General features: G+C 36.0%; 1 protein-coding gene across 2 annotated transcripts in view; it reads right to left on the bottom strand.

Moving 5' to 3' along the window:
• Positions 1 to 4,101: 4,101 nt before the first annotated feature.
• AUH (AU RNA binding methylglutaconyl-CoA hydratase) overlaps positions 4,102 to 23,081 on the bottom strand; it is a 111,935-nt gene continuing 92,955 nt past the window's right edge. For both annotated transcript variants that reach the window (XM_074856270.1, XM_074856271.1), the window contains 4 exons: positions 9,221 to 9,408; positions 7,520 to 7,570; positions 5,657 to 5,704; positions 4,102 to 4,828 (listed from right to left, as the gene is read on the bottom strand). In XM_074856270.1, coding sequence (XP_074712371.1) covers positions 4,751 to 4,828; positions 5,657 to 5,704; positions 7,520 to 7,570; positions 9,221 to 9,408 — 365 coding nt within the window. In that variant the 3' untranslated portion in view covers positions 4,102 to 4,750. The remainder of the gene's footprint in view (positions 4,829 to 5,656; positions 5,705 to 7,519; positions 7,571 to 9,220; positions 9,409 to 23,081) is intronic.

The following is a 23,081-nucleotide window of genomic DNA, read 5'->3' as shown; positions in this document are numbered from 1 at the left end:
TCTTCTGAAAGTGGTTATATTATGCAACAAGAAAACTGAAACATACTCTCATCTCTTTAATGTTACAAAAGCTTTATTAGCATATGCTTCAGAAATTATAATCAAAGAGTAGTAGTCACTAGCCAGAACTTTGAAGAGTTTATAAACATACATGTAGAGACTATGCCTTAGAGAGTTAATGTACTATTTTGAATTCAAGTATTGCAATAGGACTTAGCTTTGACACAGAATGTTCACACCCTCTGTAATAAATTCCTCTAACATACTTCATATTTCTTCCCATGTGAATGAGTGTCCTTGGAAGAATTATCTACTAGATAAAATTTGAAGATGAAATCTAAGTCTAGACTTATTTAAGGGGGGCGGAGACTGATCTCATAATCTATGATAGTTGTTGATTAATGAGCTGCCCATGATTGCCGCAGGCCTGTCCAATCTGCAGAAGCAAACAATACTATAGGACTGGGAGGAATGTGCTATCTGGATGCCACACCTTTGTTGAAACTTAGAACTCAGACTTCTGCTATGTTTATTCTAGCCTTGAACTACCAGATGTGCACGACCAGATATATGGTAACATACACGTGTCCCCTCGCTACTTGACTGCTGCCTCTGTGGCAGAGTTTCTGTGTCACAGAACATTCACACTGTAAGTATGGCCACTTGTAGCAGTCACGGTACATGCTGTATGGGGTTCAAGGTTTTTGCTGGTAGTGGTCTTGTACAATCAAATTCAAAACTTCCTGGAGTAGAATAGTACTATCACATCCTGAGGGTGTTTGGTCTTGTCTTACAGTCTGAAGAATTTTATTTATATGTACACATATGCATACCCACACACATATACATATGCATGCATATGACATGTCAGTATACACACATATATAATGCATAATGAACACACTGCATAAACACAGTACTTTCTGCATAACTAAGGAAACTGCTATTCAATCCCGTTTCAAGGTTGAAACTGAACATGATTTAAATCTATAATAAAAAAGGTATGTTACCTAATCTTTGGTGATAACATGATAATTTCTGATTACATTTTTCAAAAACCTTTAAGGAAAAATTTTAAAACTTTCCTAACTTTGCTAATAAAATATCAGTGTTCTTAAAGTGAAAACAATCCATACAAATTATTAAGTGTTCCCTGCACCCTGGTGTCCAAGCTCCAGACTCACAGAAAACAAAAGCCAAAAGAAAAAAAATGCACAAACAGAAAAACTAGTCTTTTTAATCCCTCAAAATACACAAGAGGAATTTAATTACCTTTAGCTGAACACCTGGCTCCTTTTGGTTTATCTGTTTGCAATTATTCTCCTTTTTCTCACTTTTGGAGACAGTGGTCTTTCTAAAAGTGTGCAGAAAAAGAACATCTTAAAATAACTACATCATCATGATCATTATCACACCTTGAGCACACTGACTCTTTCAACCTCATTAGACAATGAAACCCTATGGCTATTCAGCAGTGTCATTAGGTGCAAGAACAAGGCTAAAATCCCACAAATAAGACAGGAAATCAAATCTTGTTCAATTTACACCACACAAAATACCAATGGTTTTCAATTACATTTTTAAAAATTGTAAATAAATCCTCTCTCTAATCTCAACAGACATCTCTTCAGGGATTTGCTTGCATGGAAAAGCAATGAAACACAAACTAAGCTGGTGACCAATTAAGACATATCAGTTACTCTTTTCACTTTGCATTTATGAGTTGGTTTTGGTATGCGAAGTGACACTAGATGCAAACCCCTTACTTTACTCCCTAAGTATCCAGTTTCCAAGTAGCAGATTCCAAGTAGCACAATATTCTACCCTCTCCTGTGTTGGAGAGACCCGTTATTTTATGTTCTGTTCAACAAATCTGATTACGGTTAAATGCATCAAAGACCAATGACTGAGGAAAATATGGAACAGCTGCAAATGACACATCCTGATGTTTATTGTTATGAATGCAGCTGGTTAAAAGCAGTTCTAGAAAAGCATTGATATGAACCTTGGTGTAGGACCATGAGTAATTGCATGCAGACTGACAGAACTGCAACAACAATTTGGCACAAAATGGCTCTGAAAATCTCGGAGAAATATTCCATAGAACATCCCCCAAGTGCTCTTAACTGTATCATTAGACAACGTTAAAATAAATAAAACACCATATTGCTTCATAGCAGGTGAGATACTCAAAAGCACTGAACCAACTTAAGCCATTCAGACAATTCTGAAAACTTCATCCAGAAATTTAGTAAAACTAGTAGGAATGTGAGTTAATTCAATAATATTGAAAACACAAATGCTTTCACAGATTAAAGGCTAAAATGAAATGTGTTATATAAAGTCACACATTAATTTCTGCATGAAACTGAGAATTTCTAGGCAATTTAGTAAGTTGAACTTGCGTTTAGACTGTTGAGTGGTAATCAGCTGATGGTAACAGACCTACCCGTATTATAACTTTTCAATATCCAACTCACTGAAGTGCAGAAGAACTCACTATCCACTTGAGCTCAGCAGGAGCAGGAGAAAAAGCTGCTTATGTCTATGGACCATGAGATAACCTTTCAGGAAACCTGTGGGGACCAAGCCTCACTCACCCATGAGGTACTGTGGAGAAAAGCATGGCTTTGCAAAGAACTGAAAGAGCTGAGTCTAACCACTTAGGTTAGTGGATTTGCCAGATCATAACTTTCGTAAAGAAAAGTCAGCCTTTATAAAAGCATTTCTGTTACAAATCACTCTCCTGTGGAAGCAGAATTCTAATACTGCTATTAATCACAAGCACTGCAGCCATCATAACACGTCACTTAATAACAGAGACAGTAAGTGATTCACACATCTTTTGCTAAAAATATTGTTCTTTTAGAACTATTTCAACATCACTAGAAAGTACTTTTAAAAATTGTCCTACTAGTACTCACTTTGCAACAATATTCAAACTGTTGACTTCAAAGAAAGGACTCAAATTGCTACGATATGACAGTATCTTCTCCTGAGAAAAGGAATGGAGAGACCACTGTGACAGCAAAATTATTTTCTGAGATCAAAACTACTAGTTAAAGGCAGGGATCTACACAGTCTTATGTGACAGTATTTAAAGTTATTAGATTTTTTTTTAAGTAGACATTCACAGAAGCTACTTAATCAGTGCTTGTTAGAAAAACAGAGGCAGCTCAATAATCAGCCTATATATCAAAGTTATGAAACAGAAATCCATCAGCATAGACTAGTATTTTTTCCTCCTATTAACATAATTATTTCCTACTCAGTAAAAATGAAAATGGCATGTTAGCATTTCAAAAACACAAGAAAATGACCCTCTAGGCTTTATATGACTATCAAAACAAGCACCAGTATTTTATTTGCAAATTATCGTGCATGAAATGATCAACTCAGCAAGTTTACCAGTCAACAAAGTCTGTGCTCTACCAGTTATAATCAATTTACATGTAATGATATGTCTAAATATGAATTTAAATGAGTTCTTGTCATTTCATGTTGATCAGCTGCTTCATCATCATAGATATGGACAGTGACCATAGTTAATGTTGCAGAAACAGCAGAGCATGCACAAGTTTCGTGAGCCAATGGTAACGAAACACAAAGAAATTTGTTTTCATACAAAAAGACAGTCTCTGACTACTAAACCACATTTATTTTCCAGTCAAGTTAACAAATACTTTCTAAGATGTTATTTCCAGGCATTTGCTGTATATGCCACGTCCACAGCAAATTCGCAGTATGAATCACAACAGTTTTCTCACCTTGTAACCTATTGGATTTCTCTTTCAATGTATGAAAAGAACCCTGAGGCTGCCACAGAATAAAGAACATTTCAGTATCATCCCTGTTGTGTATAAATATACATTATTAGGACCTGCAAAAGGAATATTCTGGAGATTAAGAGAATTCTAGTTTCTTTAACAGCGCTTTAGTTGAATCCCTGCATGACAATCTTTAATACAGTCAGAAAAAAATTAAAATAACTGGGGCACGCGAAATAAAGTTCCTTCATAGCAGACAGTGTTGATCAGATGATAGGTTGGAAGAATGCAAGACAAAGTCAGGTTTAACATACAAGAATGAACAATTAAAGGCTGGCCTTGAAAATGTCTTCATTTAATGCAATTAAATGAATACAATGGCAATGACTTCATCAAAAGGATGCCATTATGTGCTAAAGTTAATTTCATTTTACTTAAAATAGTGTCAGATAAATAAAGCTTAACATTTTCCAAACAATAATCCTTTTCATTTCCTTAGCTTTATTTATAATGTACATATTCAGGTAGAATACAGAAATATAATTTTTACTGATATACAGAACTATTTTAATGCATATTTGGTACAATTTCTCATTTTTGGTGTTCAGTAGTCACTTTTGTTTTGATAAAATGGTACAGCAGATTTATTCTTAACATCACATATAGGTTTTGTCTATATAAAGAATATACAGAGCTTTTTCAATTGTGGAATGGTACGTTTCATATATATGAAATTTTAAAAATGCTGCATGAACCTTTGACCTTGCCAATACACTGATCAACCTTCAGAAACGGTAATGAGCATGAGTTGAAGCACATTTCTATCTGGGCCCAGTACAAGTATGGACACATTCAAAATGTTGTAACGTCAGTATGATTTGCTTTTACTTCGGTGGTTGTGATATTCCAGGTGCAGATGCAAAGAGCACCTTAATGGTCCTCATAGCAGTACTTTTATCCCACTGTATTTTAAAGGCATCCTTTTACTCTCCTTTGTAGCGAGGAGGTCTCTTCTCCTTAAATGCAAGAAGACCTTCAATTCTATCTTTTGTTGGAATAGTCTGCAATGAGCAGAGCAACAATTTATTATTGACACCAAAAACAATACCAAGAAAAATATTTTCATACAAATCCTAGTTCTTCAATGCATCCAACATGCAACACATAATACAACAGAAAAATGAAAACTAAAATGTCTAGGCAGATATGGGAAAGTACCGGACACTTCAAAGGCACGATATAAGGCTGAGAAACAGTTTGGGAGAAAAAGGAGTACCTTTCTCCAAACAGATGACTGTGACAAACTCTTTAGGGGTGGCTTTTGAGTTTTTGGTGGGTTTGTTTTGGGGGTTTTTTGGAGGGTGGATAGGTTATTAATCAGACCATCGTATGTTTTAGATAAGCATCTAATGCCGATCCTTCTGTTTCCATGATTGAAAGGTTGTCTCAAAGACCAAGAACACACAAACTCAAATACATCATTTCCGTGTTTCGATGGCAAAGAGGTTTGCCTCGATTTTCTGTTGGTTAGCACATATGCCATTAGTGGCCCACATTACTGAAGTGCCCTTCACGTTATTTCATGTTAAACCAAAACAAAGCAAAAGCAAGGCAGTTCTTGGAATAGATGAATGGCAGTGTATGACCAGCTAGGTATATGGCTGGTAGTGCTCCACTACCTTTCCCCCTAACAGTCTTGGCAGGGAGATGTTTTTGTCCTTCCTTAAATTCCTTACAAAAACAGAGTAAGTAGAAGGAAGGCCTAACTACAATGCCAAAATATTTGTAGAAGAAACATAGAGCAATTTCTAGAAGAATTTCTGCATGTTTCATAACAGGCACCAACAAAGCCTGTTTTCTGGGTTTTTTGTGTAATCATAGCTACATACCTGAGCGTAACAAGCTTCTTCAATTGCTAAACCTGTTACTAAGTCGACCTGAGGAAAAGAATATGATGTTTTTTAAAAGCATATTTTTGTATATTTATTATATATTATTTCCTGACAGGTAACTTAAATACTGTGTTTCTATATGCCACATACTAAAACACATCTACAAAGTTCTTCTACTTACTTTAACATAGAAATGCTACACTGCCATGTGGCAAGAGTGGTTAGTATTTCTGTAAGTTTCCTTATTTGGCTATACAATGAGCATGTAATATACTGACAAAACAATGTATGTTCTTCACCACAAATCACTGGGACTAAAAACCGTTAGCTACTTGCATATTTGTAATAATTTCATTTACTACAGAGAAGAAGATTTAATGTACTGCATTATTTAAAAATTGTTCTGAAAGAAGTTATCTTCAAAATGTTATATAAGAACATGATGCCATGCCACAAAACAAACATAAATTGAGGTTTAAAGGGATTTAAAATTTAAAAAAGAGGCCAATGGCCATCCTGCATCATCACCTAGTTTTTAATAATATTTTTTTCTGTGTGAGCTGGTCTGAACAGCTGAAAAGGTTGAATTTTCCCCTCACTACTGCTCTGCCTGTCTTAAGCATCGGCTGCTGCAGAACTTACCAGCTCTCCACATGGTCACTGAAAGGACTGTGGCTATGCAGCACAAGCAATTTGTCAAGGGGAGATAAACTATATGATAGATTACCAAAGGAAGTCATGAAATCTCTGCCATGGAAGGTTCACAACAACAGCCTGAATGAACATTTGCCTCAATTGGTTTTGATACAGCAGATCTTGTCGTGGGGCCTCAAGACTGAACTAGGTGATCATTCAGAGTCCTTCTAACCCTATTGTCCCTAATTCTATAAACATCATGATTTTGACCTTTCAGTCCACTATACCTGGTAGCTAGGTAATGTAGCTTGTAGCATTTTGAACCTTGGGTACCACTGAAATAAATATTGAATTCCATCATTACTTGCTGTGGAAACCTAACAAACGTACTCTTTGCACAACAGCATCTGAGTTTGGTTCTTAGGCCAAAACTTACTGGCGGTACCCTTTGCTGAAGCCAATCATATCACTGGCTGCTTTTGAGACTTCAAGAAAAAAAGGACCATTCTTAAATTTGTCTTCTTGGATTCAGATGTTGTATGCAGTGTGATGCCTTTTCCCTTGTCCCAGGCTGAGCTATAAGGTGTCCTGGTGCAAAGCTTATGCATGTGCTTAACTTTAAATACGAATAGTCCTGCTGAGCTCAGCAAGATGATTCACAAGCCTAAAGTAAAACACATGTCCAGACATGTTCAGGGCTGGATTTTAATGAGCTTTAGACTAGGTCAATAGTGCTCATGAAGGAGTGGCAATCAGAGTCAAATATTAAATCAGACTCCAGATATAATTTTAACACTAACCTCTATTAAACTATTAAAAATAAATAACATGTCTTTTGGCCTTTAACTTTATTAGTTGCTAAACACTGAGAGCACTGACAGACTTGACAGAGTATGACTTTGAGGGTTTTTTCCGACCAGCATTTGAAATACAACTTGTTCATAGCAGTTTATGTTTACTTTCTAGTATTAATAATTAGCAGAGTGCATTACTCCTGGACAGACATGAGGTTACTAAGACTCATTATGGAAATCAGCATCAACTCTAGCCTCAAGAGTCTGAGACATAAAAAATTTGCATTTCATCTTTTAAAAAGCTTTGATGAAATAGATTTTGAAAAACTATACACTGAGAAACTAAAAACAGTTGTAGAAAAAAACCACCGCAGTAGACCTGCTGCCAGCCTGGCTTCTGCTTACTCTTATGGAAAGTACAGATCCTTACCTCCATTCCCTGATTGATCGCCAGTTTTGCAACTCTCATTGCTACTGGTCCCTAAAATGTAAGAAAAAGCTTATTTACATATTATCAAAATCTACAAGATTATGCAGTGAAGAGCCTGCACATTGATGTTCTTATACTGGGAACTTCTATACTTTGGACATTTATTAAATTTATAGTAAATAGGTTAAACACCCTAAATTACATTACACAGTAGACATTTGCTTTCAAACAGATAGTTTCAATAAGGAGAAAAAGTTAAAAGTATACTGTTTTCAGAAGAATCTAACTAAAGCAATGTGTTTCGTTTATGTTTCAAAGGTGTTGAGCATGTCCACTTTTGTCCAGTTTGCTCTATTCCCTTCAAAATGGCCACCTTAAGAGACATGATTATAAGCCTTCCCAAGGTCAATGTTATGTCTCTATTATAACACAATGGAGACACATGAAAAGATGTGATAATGAAATAAAATGAACTGATATGGCTTCAAGCCTAAAATATGCTACTGCAAAGCCTGCACTGGTCAAGTGATGACACTCTTCCCTGAGTGACTGACAAGGGGACCCTCCTCCAACGTGCCACAGAGCAGCTAGACATCTTTGGGAATCTCCTTAGTCCTGTGCCTACCCACCAGCATCGGCTTCTGAATGTTCAGACATTGCTTTAGAGAAGCGGCCTGCTGCTTTGGAAAAAGCCAAATGCTTTTGAGCTAGTTCCAATGCAAAGTTGTAACTATAAATCAACCTTCCAGAATCACTGTATGTTACAATTTTTGCTGAATTTTTCATGTCTGTCTTTCTGTGAGGGTGTTCAGGACACAAATAACCAATGTTAAAAGCTATATTTAATCTGTAACATTTTCCATTTTCAATGAAAAATTTTAACTGTTACACTCATGATCCAATAAAGTGGTTTACTAGTTATTTTCTTCTTCTGCCTCCTACGAATTTTCTACCTAGGACCCTTCACTTGAAAAGCAGGTTTATCAAAAGCTCCAAACTCACATTCCTACTCTGAACAAACAGCTTGCAGCCAACGGCAACAGGGGAACAGGTAGCAATCAGCTAACACAAAGACTCCTGTAAGTGTCATACTTAAACTTTTTACTAAAATTTCCAAGTTCTAAAGCACAGGAATTCAGCAAATCCATTTCAAATCTTTTATGAAAGAGACAGGATGTCACTTAGAATGAATGATTATAAGAGCATGATTCTTTCATCAAGCTTATACACAAAGGACAGAAAGCAAACTTTCCACGAGTAAATGGGTTTACTTTAATACTGAAATTACATTCAGCTTTATGTTTTCAAAATAGGAGTTACACTACAATACATCCACTTTCATATGGACCTTTTAGCCTCACTTCTGAAGTGTTCAACAGCAACAGAATAAGCTATTGAGATAACTGCTTTACTAAAAAAAACCCCATACACTATTTTTTTTTGTTTAAAACTTGAAAGATAAAATGTGCTATAAAAACACAGACCGTATCATGACGATATGAGGATTGACAGTTTTTTTGCTTCACTATGAAATAATTACCACACAACACCAGTCAATACACAAGACAGAAAACTTCTGATTGCTCTCCACATAACTAGAATGGCTTTTTAATACAGAACTTCATGACAGTTTTTCTTAATACAGCCAGTTCTTTTTCAGTTTTAATGTTTGGTGAAAACAAAAATAATAATTTGTTTTACCTGAGGTAAAAATTCTCTTGCCAGAGCTAATGCTCTTCTGTATGCAGCATCCCCTGCTTCATTCTGTTCTACCACATGGCTAATCAATCCTATTGATTTTGCTTCCTCACCATCTACAATGCGTGCAGAGAAGATCAGTTCTTTTGCCAAAGACACTCCAATTGTGCGAGGTAATCTCTGTGTCCCGCCTAAAGTTTGGAAAAAGAAAAAACGCTGGTATTAGTTTCCCATACATTTATACCACAAATGTAGATGCCTTGTTCAGTTCAAATATTTTCATTTTTAATTCCATAAACAATTATATGAACGTACAGAAATTAAACTATCATATAAAGGCATTCCTAAATGCCTTCTTCAGTTTTGAAACTACATCTAAAATGAAATCAATCGCTCTGTTTCTTAGAAAGACATGTAAATAACTGAAAGGAGGTAGTATTAATAGAGATTCTGTTTGATTACAGACAAGTTACCTTAATCATATCAGCCAAAAGCTGAAGGAAAACTACTTGCCAGTAATTACCATATCCAAAAACTTTGCTTCTTTTTAACAATCTGTATATTTTTATGATATTAATCACCACAATATGAGCATTTTTGAAGAACTATACTCAAAAGGAATACATACTCTAACAAGACTGTAGTCCATGCTAAAACTTCCATACATTAGGGACAATATTTATATGTAAACTAAACTAAAACAATTAGACAAGGTCTGAAAAGCCACGGTTTTGTCTTTTCTTTCTTCCATATTAAAGTTGAAATCTTAAAGCTTGATCATAAAAACTAGGGAAGGACAATAGCAGGTGTGGATCAACAGAGAAAGGTGCCTAACTTTAGTTAGCTTTTCCTACTGTTAAAAAACTTCTTTGGCAGATCAGCATTTTCAGAAGGTCAGTACGCAGTAACTACATTAACCTGACATGTGAAGGTTGCTTAGCTGGACTAACAATTAACTTTCCAGAACTGACAAACAGCAAGAATGTGGGAGTAATCATTATCAGAACTGAAGAAGTAGACTTAAATCACAGTAGCAGATGTTTGTTTGAATTAAAACAGTGGAAATAGCCTTTATCCAGGAAAAAGGATTTTGAAAATATACACGGTCTAACATTTTGACACAAATCTGAAAGAAATGTTCAATTTATATAGGCAGTCTGTAAGCAAAAATTTCATTCCAAATAGCTAGTTCTGCAAGAGCATGCTAATATATTCAAATATAAGTATAAATGCAAGAGGAATATTTATAGGTGGTGTTCAAAGGGAGGTGGTACATCACTGGATAAATGTGTGTTCAACTAATATAAAATAGATTAATTTCCACTAGATAATGGTGGACTAAGCCAGTATTTTATTGAAGCCATTCAGTTATGTTTCCTGAAAGTACTTTAAATAAATCTCTGAGACAAATAAACTGACTGGGAACAAATAAAAAGTTTTTGTGATTCAATGATTCAGCTTTCAACTATTGTTTTTTATGAATCACAAGCTTCAGTACTACTGTATTTCTTTCCATAAAAACAGACCTGGCTTTGAACACATTACATCATACAAAAATGCAGAAGGTTTGGGGGATTTCTACTTTACACCTTTCTAGAATACTACAAAATCATGATCTATAACAAAAACTGAGATATATCTTCTAGGCTGAAACTGGAGGAATTAAAAAAAAATGCTTACACTCATAACAGCTAAAATAAAATTTGTAAAACAACAGTAGTAAATACAAATAATGTGATATTCTCTATGGTCCTACCACTCTGAGAGGATTTCAGCAAGACAGTCCTAATGGTCAATGGCAACAGGCAACAGCATGAGAAACTCCTGTTCAATAAATTCTGCTAATTGTACAGCTCAGCCAGTGATAGTGCTAGGGGGAAAATTTTGCTAACAGCATAATTTAGAGAAAGCCCCTACTCTAGGGCATTTTTATGAAAGACACGGGGGGGAAACTAAACCAAAACCCCTGGTAAAATATTACAAACCCTGAAGCCTGAGCTTCTGATTAACCTTGGCTGCCTCACTGGTGAGATTCACAGAGAATGACTAAAGCTGTAGCTATCAACTTTTATATCAGAACTCACATAATAACGTGAGCTGTGTTTTCAAGAAATTTGTTGCTTCTGATACTGAGCTGTACCACCATCACCATTTACTGGCTTTTTTGTTTTAAATACTGAACATGTCTTTTAACTTCTCACCCAAAGCAGCTGTCACACCCTAATCAACATCCATCTTTTAAGTGTACATCCACATTTTACATCAGAACATAGCAAATGTCTACCCTGATTCTCTTTAAGAATAGTTTAGTCATAAATTATCCCTTTTGCCATCATAACTGGAATCGTGAAAAGCATCGGGTTTGGCTTTTTATTAAAGAAAACTCTTTGTCCAAATCATAAGACCTGAAACCATATGAGGCTCAATTTACTGACACCGCATCTTCTGCTTCTTCTTTGCTTGCTATGCCTATTATTTTTTCTAGTTAATTATCTCCCCTTCCTTTACTGTTTTATGTCTTCTGTTACTGCTTTTACCAGGAAATGTTGAAAACAAAATTTAATTGAGCAACAATATTTCATAACTTTGACCAAACAATGGATATGTTTAAGCATGAAATAGTGTTTATAGACGAAAAAATGTGTTCTTGCCAGGGTCTTACACAATAAGGAGTAAAGAGCAAAAAAAGCAGTCTATAGTCTATGTTGTTTGGCTGCCTCCTACACTGCAAAGCCATTAAGCAGAGGAGCATATTCTTTGATTAATATTCACAGAATGGAAGCCAACAGTTCAGTACATCAATCATATATATCCAGTAGTAGGAATAAGATATATGCATACACAAAAACAGTAAGACCCAATTAATCAAATGCTAACAATACACCAAAATACATCCAACACACCAAAGTTATATCCATTTATGAAGAAAAGACAGAGCATACGCTGCAGATAGATGTTCTGTTTTGGTAATACACAAAGGACATATAATGCCTGCCAACTACAATCAGAGCTAAAGGAAGTAACACCCAGTCTTCAAAGACATTACTTAACCAAAGCATTTCATCTAAACATAGAGCAGAATTTGATGGAAGAATAGTTGTTTCATCTTCACAAATTTAATGACATGTTATTTCAAGGACTAGTGATCTGGTATTACTCATTGTGTTGATAGAAGTATTTCACTTACAGTTGCAATGTAAATGCATTCTTATCTGAGATGGTATACATTCAATGTTGTAATAATTGTAAACAGCAGTTTTAGCTGACACTAGTTCATGTGAAAAGATACAGTAAATATAAGACTGCTAAGTTCTGGTACGAAAATTGTTAAACTGTATTTTTTTTCTTTAACAAATAGTTGACTTTGTATGATTATTTATTTACTGTCACTAATTCATCAATTACAAAATATGTACACAACTGGTTTGGATTAAAGGAATTACGTGATAAATTCCCAAGAGTATATCCAACAAGATGAAGCAACTAGCTTACTGGAAATAGATTCATCATTCTGGCAGAGAGTATCTACAGTCAGTCGTTTCTCATAGCTGAAGGCTCTGTCAAAACATATTGGAAAAAATCCTGTTCTGACAAAAAATCCAAACTTTAATTCAGTAATAATCCTGTTTATTAAGTCAAGTAAAAAAGTCTTTCCATCCTACCCTTTCTATCATGAGCTTTGTTTGATTTGCGTTTTATTGATTTAACTGACAGGCTTCTGGATTTCTTTTTTTAAAGACTACTGTGCTTTTCTAATGTTTTATTAATAATCAATGGTGAAACCAAAGTCTGTCAACCACAAACTTTCTAATTATTCAAGTCAATCAAGAAATGGCTCAAATGTATCCTTGTGATTCTTTTGCAGAAAGCTGTAAGGAGTAGATTTTTCTCCTTTTCATTGAAACTCATAGAAATATGGAACGCAGAAACCTGCTGTTCATAACACCAAATGCTTAAGAATATGAGCTCATAAATAAACTAACATGGATAAAAATTATTATTTTAATGTAATAGTTTTCAGTCATGTAAGTCATATTTTAAAAGTCTGTGTAACAAACATACTTTCTACTTTTAAAGTACCTGCCATCCATTGCTAAGTTAAGCAATTTTCAAAATATTAATCATTCTAAAAGCCTAAACACTCTACCAAGACAATATTTAACACTAAGTTTCCAACAGATTATTTACCAGATTAGTCCTTGATCCTGAAAAATTGTACATGTTTCAGCTAACTTAAATCCAGGTATAAATCTTTATGAGCTCAGACATCCCAAATCCTTTCACAGAAGAAAACATGAAAAGCCCTTCACTGGCACAAAATGAATAATCAACTAACAACCAAAACCAGCTTAGACCAGAAAGACAGCAACGAAGATGCAAGTGACAGGGTGAAAACAGGATGGAGAAGAAAACAACAAAACATTATCTCTGCAAGGAGAAAAAAGCACTGAGCTGACAAAGAGCAAGCAGTAAGCAAGGCCGCTCTCATGTCTGGCCATATAGGTCATTGTTTGGAAGATGACTGGAGACCTGAGCAAAACCTGAGACAGTGGCCTGAGGCTGACTAAGAGGTTGCCCCAGGGTCTGCGATGACTTAGAAGAGGAGTTGTTTGAGCAAGATTTTGTAGTAGGTTGCCAAAAGGGCTCATGGAAGTCTGGCTTGTCAGTCAAGCCAAAGAAAGCCCTGCAGGAATGTCAGACACAACCCTACCTGAGGTCGAAGAGGCAGGATGATCTGTGACCTATGCCAGCCTGGTAATGGCAAACCCCAGCTCCAAAACCATCAACTTAATTTGCAAATCAGTCCTTAATTTTCACAATCTGTTTTATTCATCCGCGTCTGTGGACTGGTTTATTTAAAAACCTATCTGAGAAATGCCTAGAATATACCAAACCACCATGCGTGGGTGGCTTGAAGGTGGCAGCTTGAATCAGAAGAATGTAGTACTTGGCTTGAAGATGTACGAACACTTACGATGCATAAGAGATAGTGTAAATACACTTTCAGAATTCACTAGCAGTTAAATAATCACAGCTTTTATACAGAAAGATGAAATTGTCGGGTAATTTAGAAAAACTAATTTATTTTCAAAATAAGTAATCCTCTTGTAGATTGAGAAAGATAGAAGATGGTTTCCCAGCAGACGGCTGCATACATGAAATGAATGGAACCGAAAAATGAATCTGGAACCAGATTTTTATAAAATGGACTCCACTTCAAAAGAGATTCTGCATCTGGTGTAACGAGCTTACTCCACATTTCCCTCAAAAGTGTGGTACAACCAACTGCACAGACTCCACTGTCAGACTAAACACCACTGCTTGACAAGCACAGATCTGCATTACCACTCGTGGACTCCCAGGACTCCCAGTATTAGCAATGCACACCCTGACAATCTGCCTTTTTTTTTTTTTTTAACTAAAATTATTTGAGGAAGGAAAGAGAAATGCCCAAGGCCCTTAATCTACATATTAACTTTACTTAAATGTAAACAAACACAACAAGCATGAGCACACACAGATATTCGGTAAGGCCACGTGCCTTCCTATTACTCCAGATAGGAACCTGGTCTTATTGTTATTTTGGAATGCAATGACAGAAAGCGAACTTAAACAAAATTCAAAAGTACATACACATTAAAACATAACTCACCTTGCTGCAGATAGAAATTAATGACCCAAGAGAAGGCATTTTCCAGTTTCAAAATTACACCCACACATTTATGAAGTCATTACTCAGCAGTAACAACAGGTAGGAGGTTTAGACTAGTGCTGCTCTGCATGATTATACTTCACAAATCACGCGGGCTTTATGAGTAATATTAGGTAAAAACTTTTATTTAACTTGTATTTTAAATAAATAATTTTACAGCTCATGTTCTTACAGTTTTGGATTGACTATGACAGCTAAAATTCAATTCATGTGAAAATCAGGACAAAAAAAACAGTCCTGAGAAAAACTATCATCATTACTTAGGGCAAATGAAATACAGAAAATTTAATTACCACAGTAGTATCCTATTTTTATTTACATTTTTAATGAGATCACAGTCCCAAATTGGGACAATTACTTTAGTTTTTAATGGACAGAATTGAAATAAAGAAACAACAAGCAAAGCAAAAAGTAGACTATTAAATCTGAAGTTTTCACTGCTTATGAGCAAGTGACTTGAATGTTTTCCTTACTTCAGTGCTCTCCTTATGGAAATCTACCATTTTATTCTTCCACACAGCAAAGAAATCCATCACTCTGCTAACCCCCCAAACAAATTCCTATTCGTAACCCTGTTCTTTCTCCCATCCTGGCTATCAAATTAATCTGCTTTCTACTGTTCCAAAGTAATGGGTTTTTAAGAATTTACTTCTGAAATTATTCATCCCTGAAATTCTCTGACTTGAGAAGCACTAAGGAAAGGAGAATTGGTGGGTAACGGAATGGGATCCCAGGGAAAACAGCGAAGCCAATAAGACTGTAGGACACAACCCCACCTGGTTCAGCTGTCAAATCGCAAGGCGGCCAAGTGGTCTCTCTACTGATAAATATATTTAAAATGAACTCGTACATACGAAGCATATTTTTCATCTTGAGTATGATGTCATCCCAGATGAGGCAGCCATACAGTGGATCTAGCCTAGTACCTAGGCTATAACATAATGTCTATAACATTTTACAGTGCTTTGAAAACACAGACTCTAGCAAAAAGCCAGCCAGTTCGTTCAAAGATGGCATGCATTAATCTAACAATTTGCAATGCAAAAAGCAAACTATTCAGTAAATCAGAACTTAATTTTGAGATACCAAGTCTGACACTCAGAAATACACCTAAATTCTTCAGCTTGATCTGTTAGATTTTGTAGTACTATCCAGGAGTGACAGAATGGCATTCTGTTCTTTTTACTCCCCAGACTGATTTTTCTATTTGTTATATTTCAGTAATACTTGGCATACGAAGAAATAATCATTGCTGTTATTAAAGTTCTGTAAGTCACACGAATAATTGAAATGTTATTTATTCATCACAACGGTAAATATAAACATGCATTCAGTCTATGTTATAGGATATTCTCCATGTGCTTATTTTGATTGCATAGATATTTGCATGCCTAGCCTGAAACAATGAAACATTTTCTTTCAGAGACACAAGCAGTCGTACTGACTTCAGCTTCCAGTTTTCATGCTCAATACCTCCGGACTGGCTATCAAAATAGTAAAATCAGTGAACCGATACCTAAGAAACTTCAGTTTAAGTGATCTGAACATACCAGGTTAGAAGTCTATGACAACGGACTGGGAGAGAAGCTACTTTTCCAAAGCCAGGATCACCCTTTAGAGTCTCTGCAGAAAACTTCTTTATTCACTATACAAATACGATTCAGTCACTACTCAGCTATACTGAGAGCTGCAGATACCCTCCAGACTATACAAAAGACTAGGTATTCAAAGACTAAAAGGTTACAAATTCAGCGTAAACAAAAGCAATCTGAAGATCCAAATAGCTTATTTGTTCATGTCCTTATCAGGAAATCGCATCTCTCTACTACTTTCAACTGACCCTTAGGTTCCATATATTGCTGTTCAGGATCAACTGAGAGAGGGTAGGTAGGAGTAGCGTGTTGGTTTGAGTTACACGACTATTAAAAGGCCAGACAACAGATGGTACATTTAAAATGACTCTTCTTCCCTCGCTGATAAATACTATTTAGCTTAATTCATATTGTTAACATTCTGAGAATCAGAGTTTTTAACAACATTATGGTCCAAATTCGTTAAAATTTTTCACTTTAATATGCATATAATTTTGTGTACAGATATATGACAACTTTAAATGCATATGGGACAGATTTTCTACTAGGGCAGTTCCTGTCAAACAGTGGTCCTACCCCAATAAGTGCAAACTGGTATTTTAACATTCTATTGTTTGGGATTACTCAGATGTTTTTCCTTAACAGAAAACTATAGCTCTTCCATCACCTTCTAGTCAATTTTTAATTCCTCAGAATAACTCAAAAACCAATAACTGATGGGAAATCGACAAAGAAAGACATTTAATAAATTATTATTCTCAGGCTGTAGCTGTCAGGCTGTTACAACACTAAGGAAAGGAACCACATTAGAAAACACCTTTCATATTCCTCTCATCTGCTGCTGGCACATAGCAATACAGAACAGAAGTCATTGTTTATAGCATGCAATGCAAAATGGCTGTATGCAATGGCAAGTCTTTTCCTATTGATGGAGAAGCTAGTGCTAATTAGATTCTTTATCACCTAATCACTCACAGATGAAGTGGCTTTCATGGACCTTTACAGTTTTAAGGATCAAAGAAATTGGATATTAATTTTATTTTCCTTACATCCTACATCCAAATTCCAGGAAGAGACACTTTTGGGGCTATATATGCAGGAGGTAATGAAGAAATTAATCTATATCAGCAGCAAGAGCTAGGATAGTTGCCAGAAACACTGCACTTATTAAAAAAAAATTATAAATATCTTTTAATTAATGTAAGTCATCAAGAGTAGTTTATAACGAATACTAAGGATCAACAAGATAAGGAGCACCACTCACTTCTCACTAGCTGGCCTCATCCTGATCTCTAGGCAGGACCATTCTGACGTGAGCAGACCTAGCTGCTGTGAACCCTTTGTGCTTCTAGGTGCAGCAACAGCCTGGTTGCTGCTACTAGTTCTGGATCTCTCAAGGCACTCCCACATGCAGATCCTTTGACCCTTCTCTGGCAGCAATTCACCTGCTTGATTAAAGGGTCAGTGCTAATGCTCTCTCAAATCCACAGAAGTTTAGGAACATTTTACCAGAGTCTGAAGACTTCAGAAGCTCTATTTCTGCATAAGTCCTTCAGAGAATACATGGTGTATGAGTAAGAAACTAAAAAAAAAAATTAAAATATTTCTTTAATAAAGGACACTTTACTCTTGAATCCGAAGAGAATCATGAAATCTTTAGAAAAAGAGTAGACATGCTGAATGAAACCCCTTCTAGACTCCATTTGTCTGCAAAGCTAGGAATTTGGTGAGCAAGCATAAACCCACATCACCTTCCTGGCCTCAGTCTCTTTTCTCTTTCTTTCTCAGAAAAAATGGTATGTTAAACAGAATTCCTATCTCTCTTTCATTTTAAGCCTGAGATGTGTTTCACCCTAAGAACTGGCAGTCTTTTTCCCCAGCCAGCCTCGGTTGCAACACTTATTCTTCTTGCAAGTGGACCACTGAAACAGCTCAGAAATTGAAAGCTTTTATCACACCTCTGCTGTTAACCCTAATTAAATGGGGCTGTATCTTACCATGCACATATAATTTAAGACCACAGAGCAAGCTGTAGGAGTTCTGTGGAGATATCCAGTGGAATACCAAAAGCAGGATAAGCCTGCAAATGTCTTAGCATGGCCCTTATGCTTTTTATTTTGCAAAACCTAAATATGATTTGAGACAATCTGCGTTGCTGTCTCAGTCTCTATCATCTGGTTGCTTGTTCATGCATCTCTATTTCCTTGGGGTTTTTAAGAGCCTAAAACATAATTTCTGGTGAAACAAAATACTGTAATTAACCTGAAACAAAACATCTTGGTTTTACCACTTGATTTTGCTTGGTAATTTAGTTCAGCCACTGAACTGAACTTTCCATTTTTTCTAATAGTCCTACCTACACCTAAAAATGTCTTATTAAAGAAAATAATTTATCCTTCTTCTCCAGTCTTCTGCTTGTACTCAAGCCATGTACTATTTCATATCAATGAGAATTTGTGGCAAAGAAACCCCTGGTTTTTTGAACTGATAAAATAAAATACAATCAACAAAAATGAGACCATTAATGTAGTGGTGATCTTATATGCTACTCACACTGTACATGTGGAGTATCCTTGAGCAGCAGCAATTTTAATTGTTCTGCACTGATAATCCCCCAGCCCCAGTAACACACGCATCCTCTCCTTATTGGTTCATAACAGGACTAAGGGCTAGGTGTACACCTGTGAGCTCAAGCTGGTAGGTTCAAATCCCACAGAAAACCTCCCCCTGCTTATTAGACTAAACACAGTCATGATTCCCCACACTATTCTGTGTTAGATCATTTTAGCTCCCTAAATACAAGAGCAACGGTGGTTTCATGCAAACATACTCGATGGGAAGGAGACAACTAATTCCCCTTCAAAGAATACTGGAACATTTTCTGCAAGTATAAACTACGTATAGCTGATACTCAAGGCACATAGAAAGGAAGACAAAGTATGGGGAGAAAGAACTCTTTTAAGGAGAAAACACTGGGAATTCAAGTGTAGGGAGTAAGCCTGCAGTTGCAGGGAGCTGGAACAAATGACTATAATTGGAAGCAGAGTTTCCAGTGACCCTGTGCAAACCTCCTGAATTTCTTCCTTTTGTGGCAAGATCATCACTGTATTTCTTAGAAAGGGGGCAAATGAAGGTTTCCTTTAGATTGGTTCTTTTCTAAAAACACCTACAAAAAAATCTTAGGACCATCCACATTCTGTCAGACCAATAAATATGTTTTATCATTCTCCGTAATCAAGAAAACCAAGGAGTTTATGAGGACCTCATAGTCCAAGCTAAAAGGAGAATTTCACTCCATTCATAATGAACTAACAAATAGCCATTCCTTCTGGCAGGTATTAATGATATTGGCATATTGAGCTAAAAGGTCAAAATTAAACTAACTTCCTTCATCCTCTTTTAGTTTGGGTAATTTAAATTTCAGCATAGTCACTCATAGTTCTCGATGGCCAGATGCAAAATAATGTTAAAAATACATCAGGGTAGGCCTCTGAGAGACTGAATTCTGGTTTTTTTTCCTTAAAACACTCATGTCTATGTCAAATACATTGCACTCTGTGTTCCTATTTTCTTTACAGTTTCACAAAACTACTACAGAATTAGCTGTCAAGAGAAAGCTCAGATTAACTCAGTCATCTGATTAACACTGGTTTCTCAGATCTCAAATTCTTATTAAAATATAAAGATCATTAATAGTATAAAGCTACAAAGGATTAACAGCTTTTAGGGCAATTTTTCCTATAAGCTTGTTTTCAGTTGTGTCTGAGAATCAGGGGAAAGAAAGTCCTTCTTGGTCATAAACTGAAAATACATGATGAAGACTGGAGGTAAAGAAGGAAGGACAGGAATCTACTATTTCTGAAACTCAGAGATTTGTAATAGTTGGCTCACAGAAGTCTCCAGAGCCAGAGAGGTTCTGTGAAATAATTAAGGAAACTACTCCATAAATCATTTTGTCCAACATGTTTTGTGGTGAACTAACTTGTGCAGCTGTTCTTTTAAGGCAGACTACACAACTGCCATTTCATTTGTTGAATTTTCTGGAAATTGAAGAAAAATACCAGACATACAGTGAATTCATTATGAGTTTGGAAGCTATTTTTCTTTCTTACATAATACAGTCATAAATGAATATGAAATGGAAATAATTAGACTCTCTACTATTATTCAGTAATGATGGTTCTCAAAATAGGTAAACTATTCAATTAAAAACTGAATTACACTATTCATACCCATATGAAGCATATATTTTTCATTTGCTTCAAATATTTTGTTGACCATGGGTAGAATGGATTTAGTTTCTTTATTACCTTGTCCTGATACATAGATCCTACTTACTTCAAGGTCTTCAACTCAGTGACAGATGAAAATGGGGCCACAGTAAATTAGAAAGCGATGCTTCAATTTCAGAGAAGTGTCTGATGTTTCATGCATCCTTTACACCACCCTTATTGAGAGTTCAGGAGTTGGATCAGTTGTGTTTTACACGTTACACGCGTATCTGCGTGACAACAAGGGAAGAGAGATACATCACAAACTGTCTTGCAACTTCTGTGGTCATTACTAGTTCAAGTTTGGTAACTACTATGTAACAGGCTCAATTGGCTTTTCTAATAGCAGAGGGGTGGAACCTAAGATGATGTGTTACAGCAGATGTGGAAATTTCTAAATTTACAAACCTGATTACACCTGTTACAATTTACAAACTACCCAGGAAAAGTATCTCTATGTATCACAACCAGACTAATGTGATCTTACTTAGAAAAGGAAAAAAGGGAAAGGTAGAGATCAACATTTTTGTTAACCACTTAACATTTTCTCCAAAAATGGACAATCAGGAGATGAAGGAACCTGTTGCTTGCTGGATTTTTATATTGTTGATAAAACAAAGCTATTTATGCTCTACCACTTCACAGTAGTTTTTGAAAAACAAAACTTTTTAACATCACCACAGCATGGGTGTCTCAGAGAACTACTGAAATTTACTTCCATAACACTCCTGAAAGATGAAGTATTATCACCTTCATGTACTTTTATATGGAAAATTCATAATCATGTCCCCAGAACAAGGCTAAAAAATGTACAGGAAATAGGGAATGGTGTTCATTTTACACAATGGGGAAACAAAATATACAAGATATTGAGTACTAGCTAATTAAAGAAGAGCCATCTATTCTGTGGAGGAGGGTATCCATGGAAAAATGTGATAATGCAATTTATCAAGTTTCATAATGCATATGTACAGAGGAGACAATTTCAGTCATGGGGTATTATAGCGACAGTCAAACTTGTTACAGCTTTTCTGATAATCATTGGAAAATGTGAATTCACCAGTAAGTGAAGCATTCAGTATAAACATATTTGTTTTCATTGGGTGGAACACAGGTGGGTTTCCTCTGAAAGCAGCTCTGTTTCCTGTTAGTTAATGTGCATAACTCACTTAAGTCCACCAGACCCTTCAGTCTGAGGAAGCTGAGCACGAGGAGTGTCCAGTTCCACACAGTGTAGGATTGGCAAGCTTATAGCTCTGTGGTAGACCAACCAAGCAAAATATGTTAGGTCTAAAACTTAAGAAGCACTAGGCTACCTGGCCAGTTGGCTAAAGTATACCAAGCTCTGGCCAAAGTGGATGTCCAAGGCCATTAGCCAGAAGAAAAAAGCTAACCAATGAGCCTGTCAGCTCTTCAAGGTTCTCCCAACAGAGGCCCCAAGATCCCTGGCCACTAGGATCAGAAGCTCCAAGGCCCCATTTAAGATGATTCTTAGGCTTTAGAAGTGGAGTGGGAAACCTATGTAAGAGGTAGGCAGGTTGGGTAAATAGATGGCCAAGAGTCTAGAAACCCACAGACTTCATATAATTGATTTAATTTTTCTTTATTTGCTTCTTACTAATTCCTACCTCAGCTTTACACGTCAAAAAACTTCCTATTCTTTTTAGCCATACCAGCTACCATTAAGTTCTTAGGTTTTTCAGTTGCGTTTACCATTCACCACAAAACAAAACAGGTTCAGTATATTATATACAGCTTCGTTTCCCTTCTGACATTATTGTCCATTTTGTCTCTTCAATCTGATCTCATGATGAGATTGAGCTTCCCTTGTAGGTTCAGCGGTTTAAGTTGAAGGTTAATAATTTTCCTGAGTTCTGGTGATTTATAAGAAATGGGCTGAGGCAGCATTTCACACCATACCGCTCAAACTCTAGCAGTCAATATGAAAACCGTATATGGGGATCAGGTAACACTAAGAGAGTCTGCAAAAGAGCAGATGTTGATTATCTCATTGCAGGGGGAGAAATAGCTAAATGCTACTTGGTTCAATTTTCTAGTACCCCCTGCAGGTTAATACAAAGGAGTAGAATTTGGCTTCAAAGTGAATGGCATATATATCCTGCCTAATTAAAATGAAAATAAGACCAAAGGTCTTTTATGTTGTTATTAATATTTAATAAAATATTTCTAAGCTTCTGTGTGAAGAGAATACCAAAGGAGTTCTGACTGTATTTCACCCATCTCCTCAATTTCAGGAAATGATAGTATCTTGTTCAGATTACCATAGT

The sequence above is a fragment of the Strix uralensis genome, chromosome Z (assembly GCF_047716275.1).
Source record: "Strix uralensis isolate ZFMK-TIS-50842 chromosome Z, bStrUra1, whole genome shotgun sequence".
In the NCBI taxonomy this organism is placed as follows: domain Eukaryota; kingdom Metazoa; phylum Chordata; class Aves; order Strigiformes; family Strigidae; genus Strix; species Strix uralensis.
Note: the sequence above shows the minus strand (reverse complement) of the source record. Positions and strands in the feature narration are given on the sequence as shown.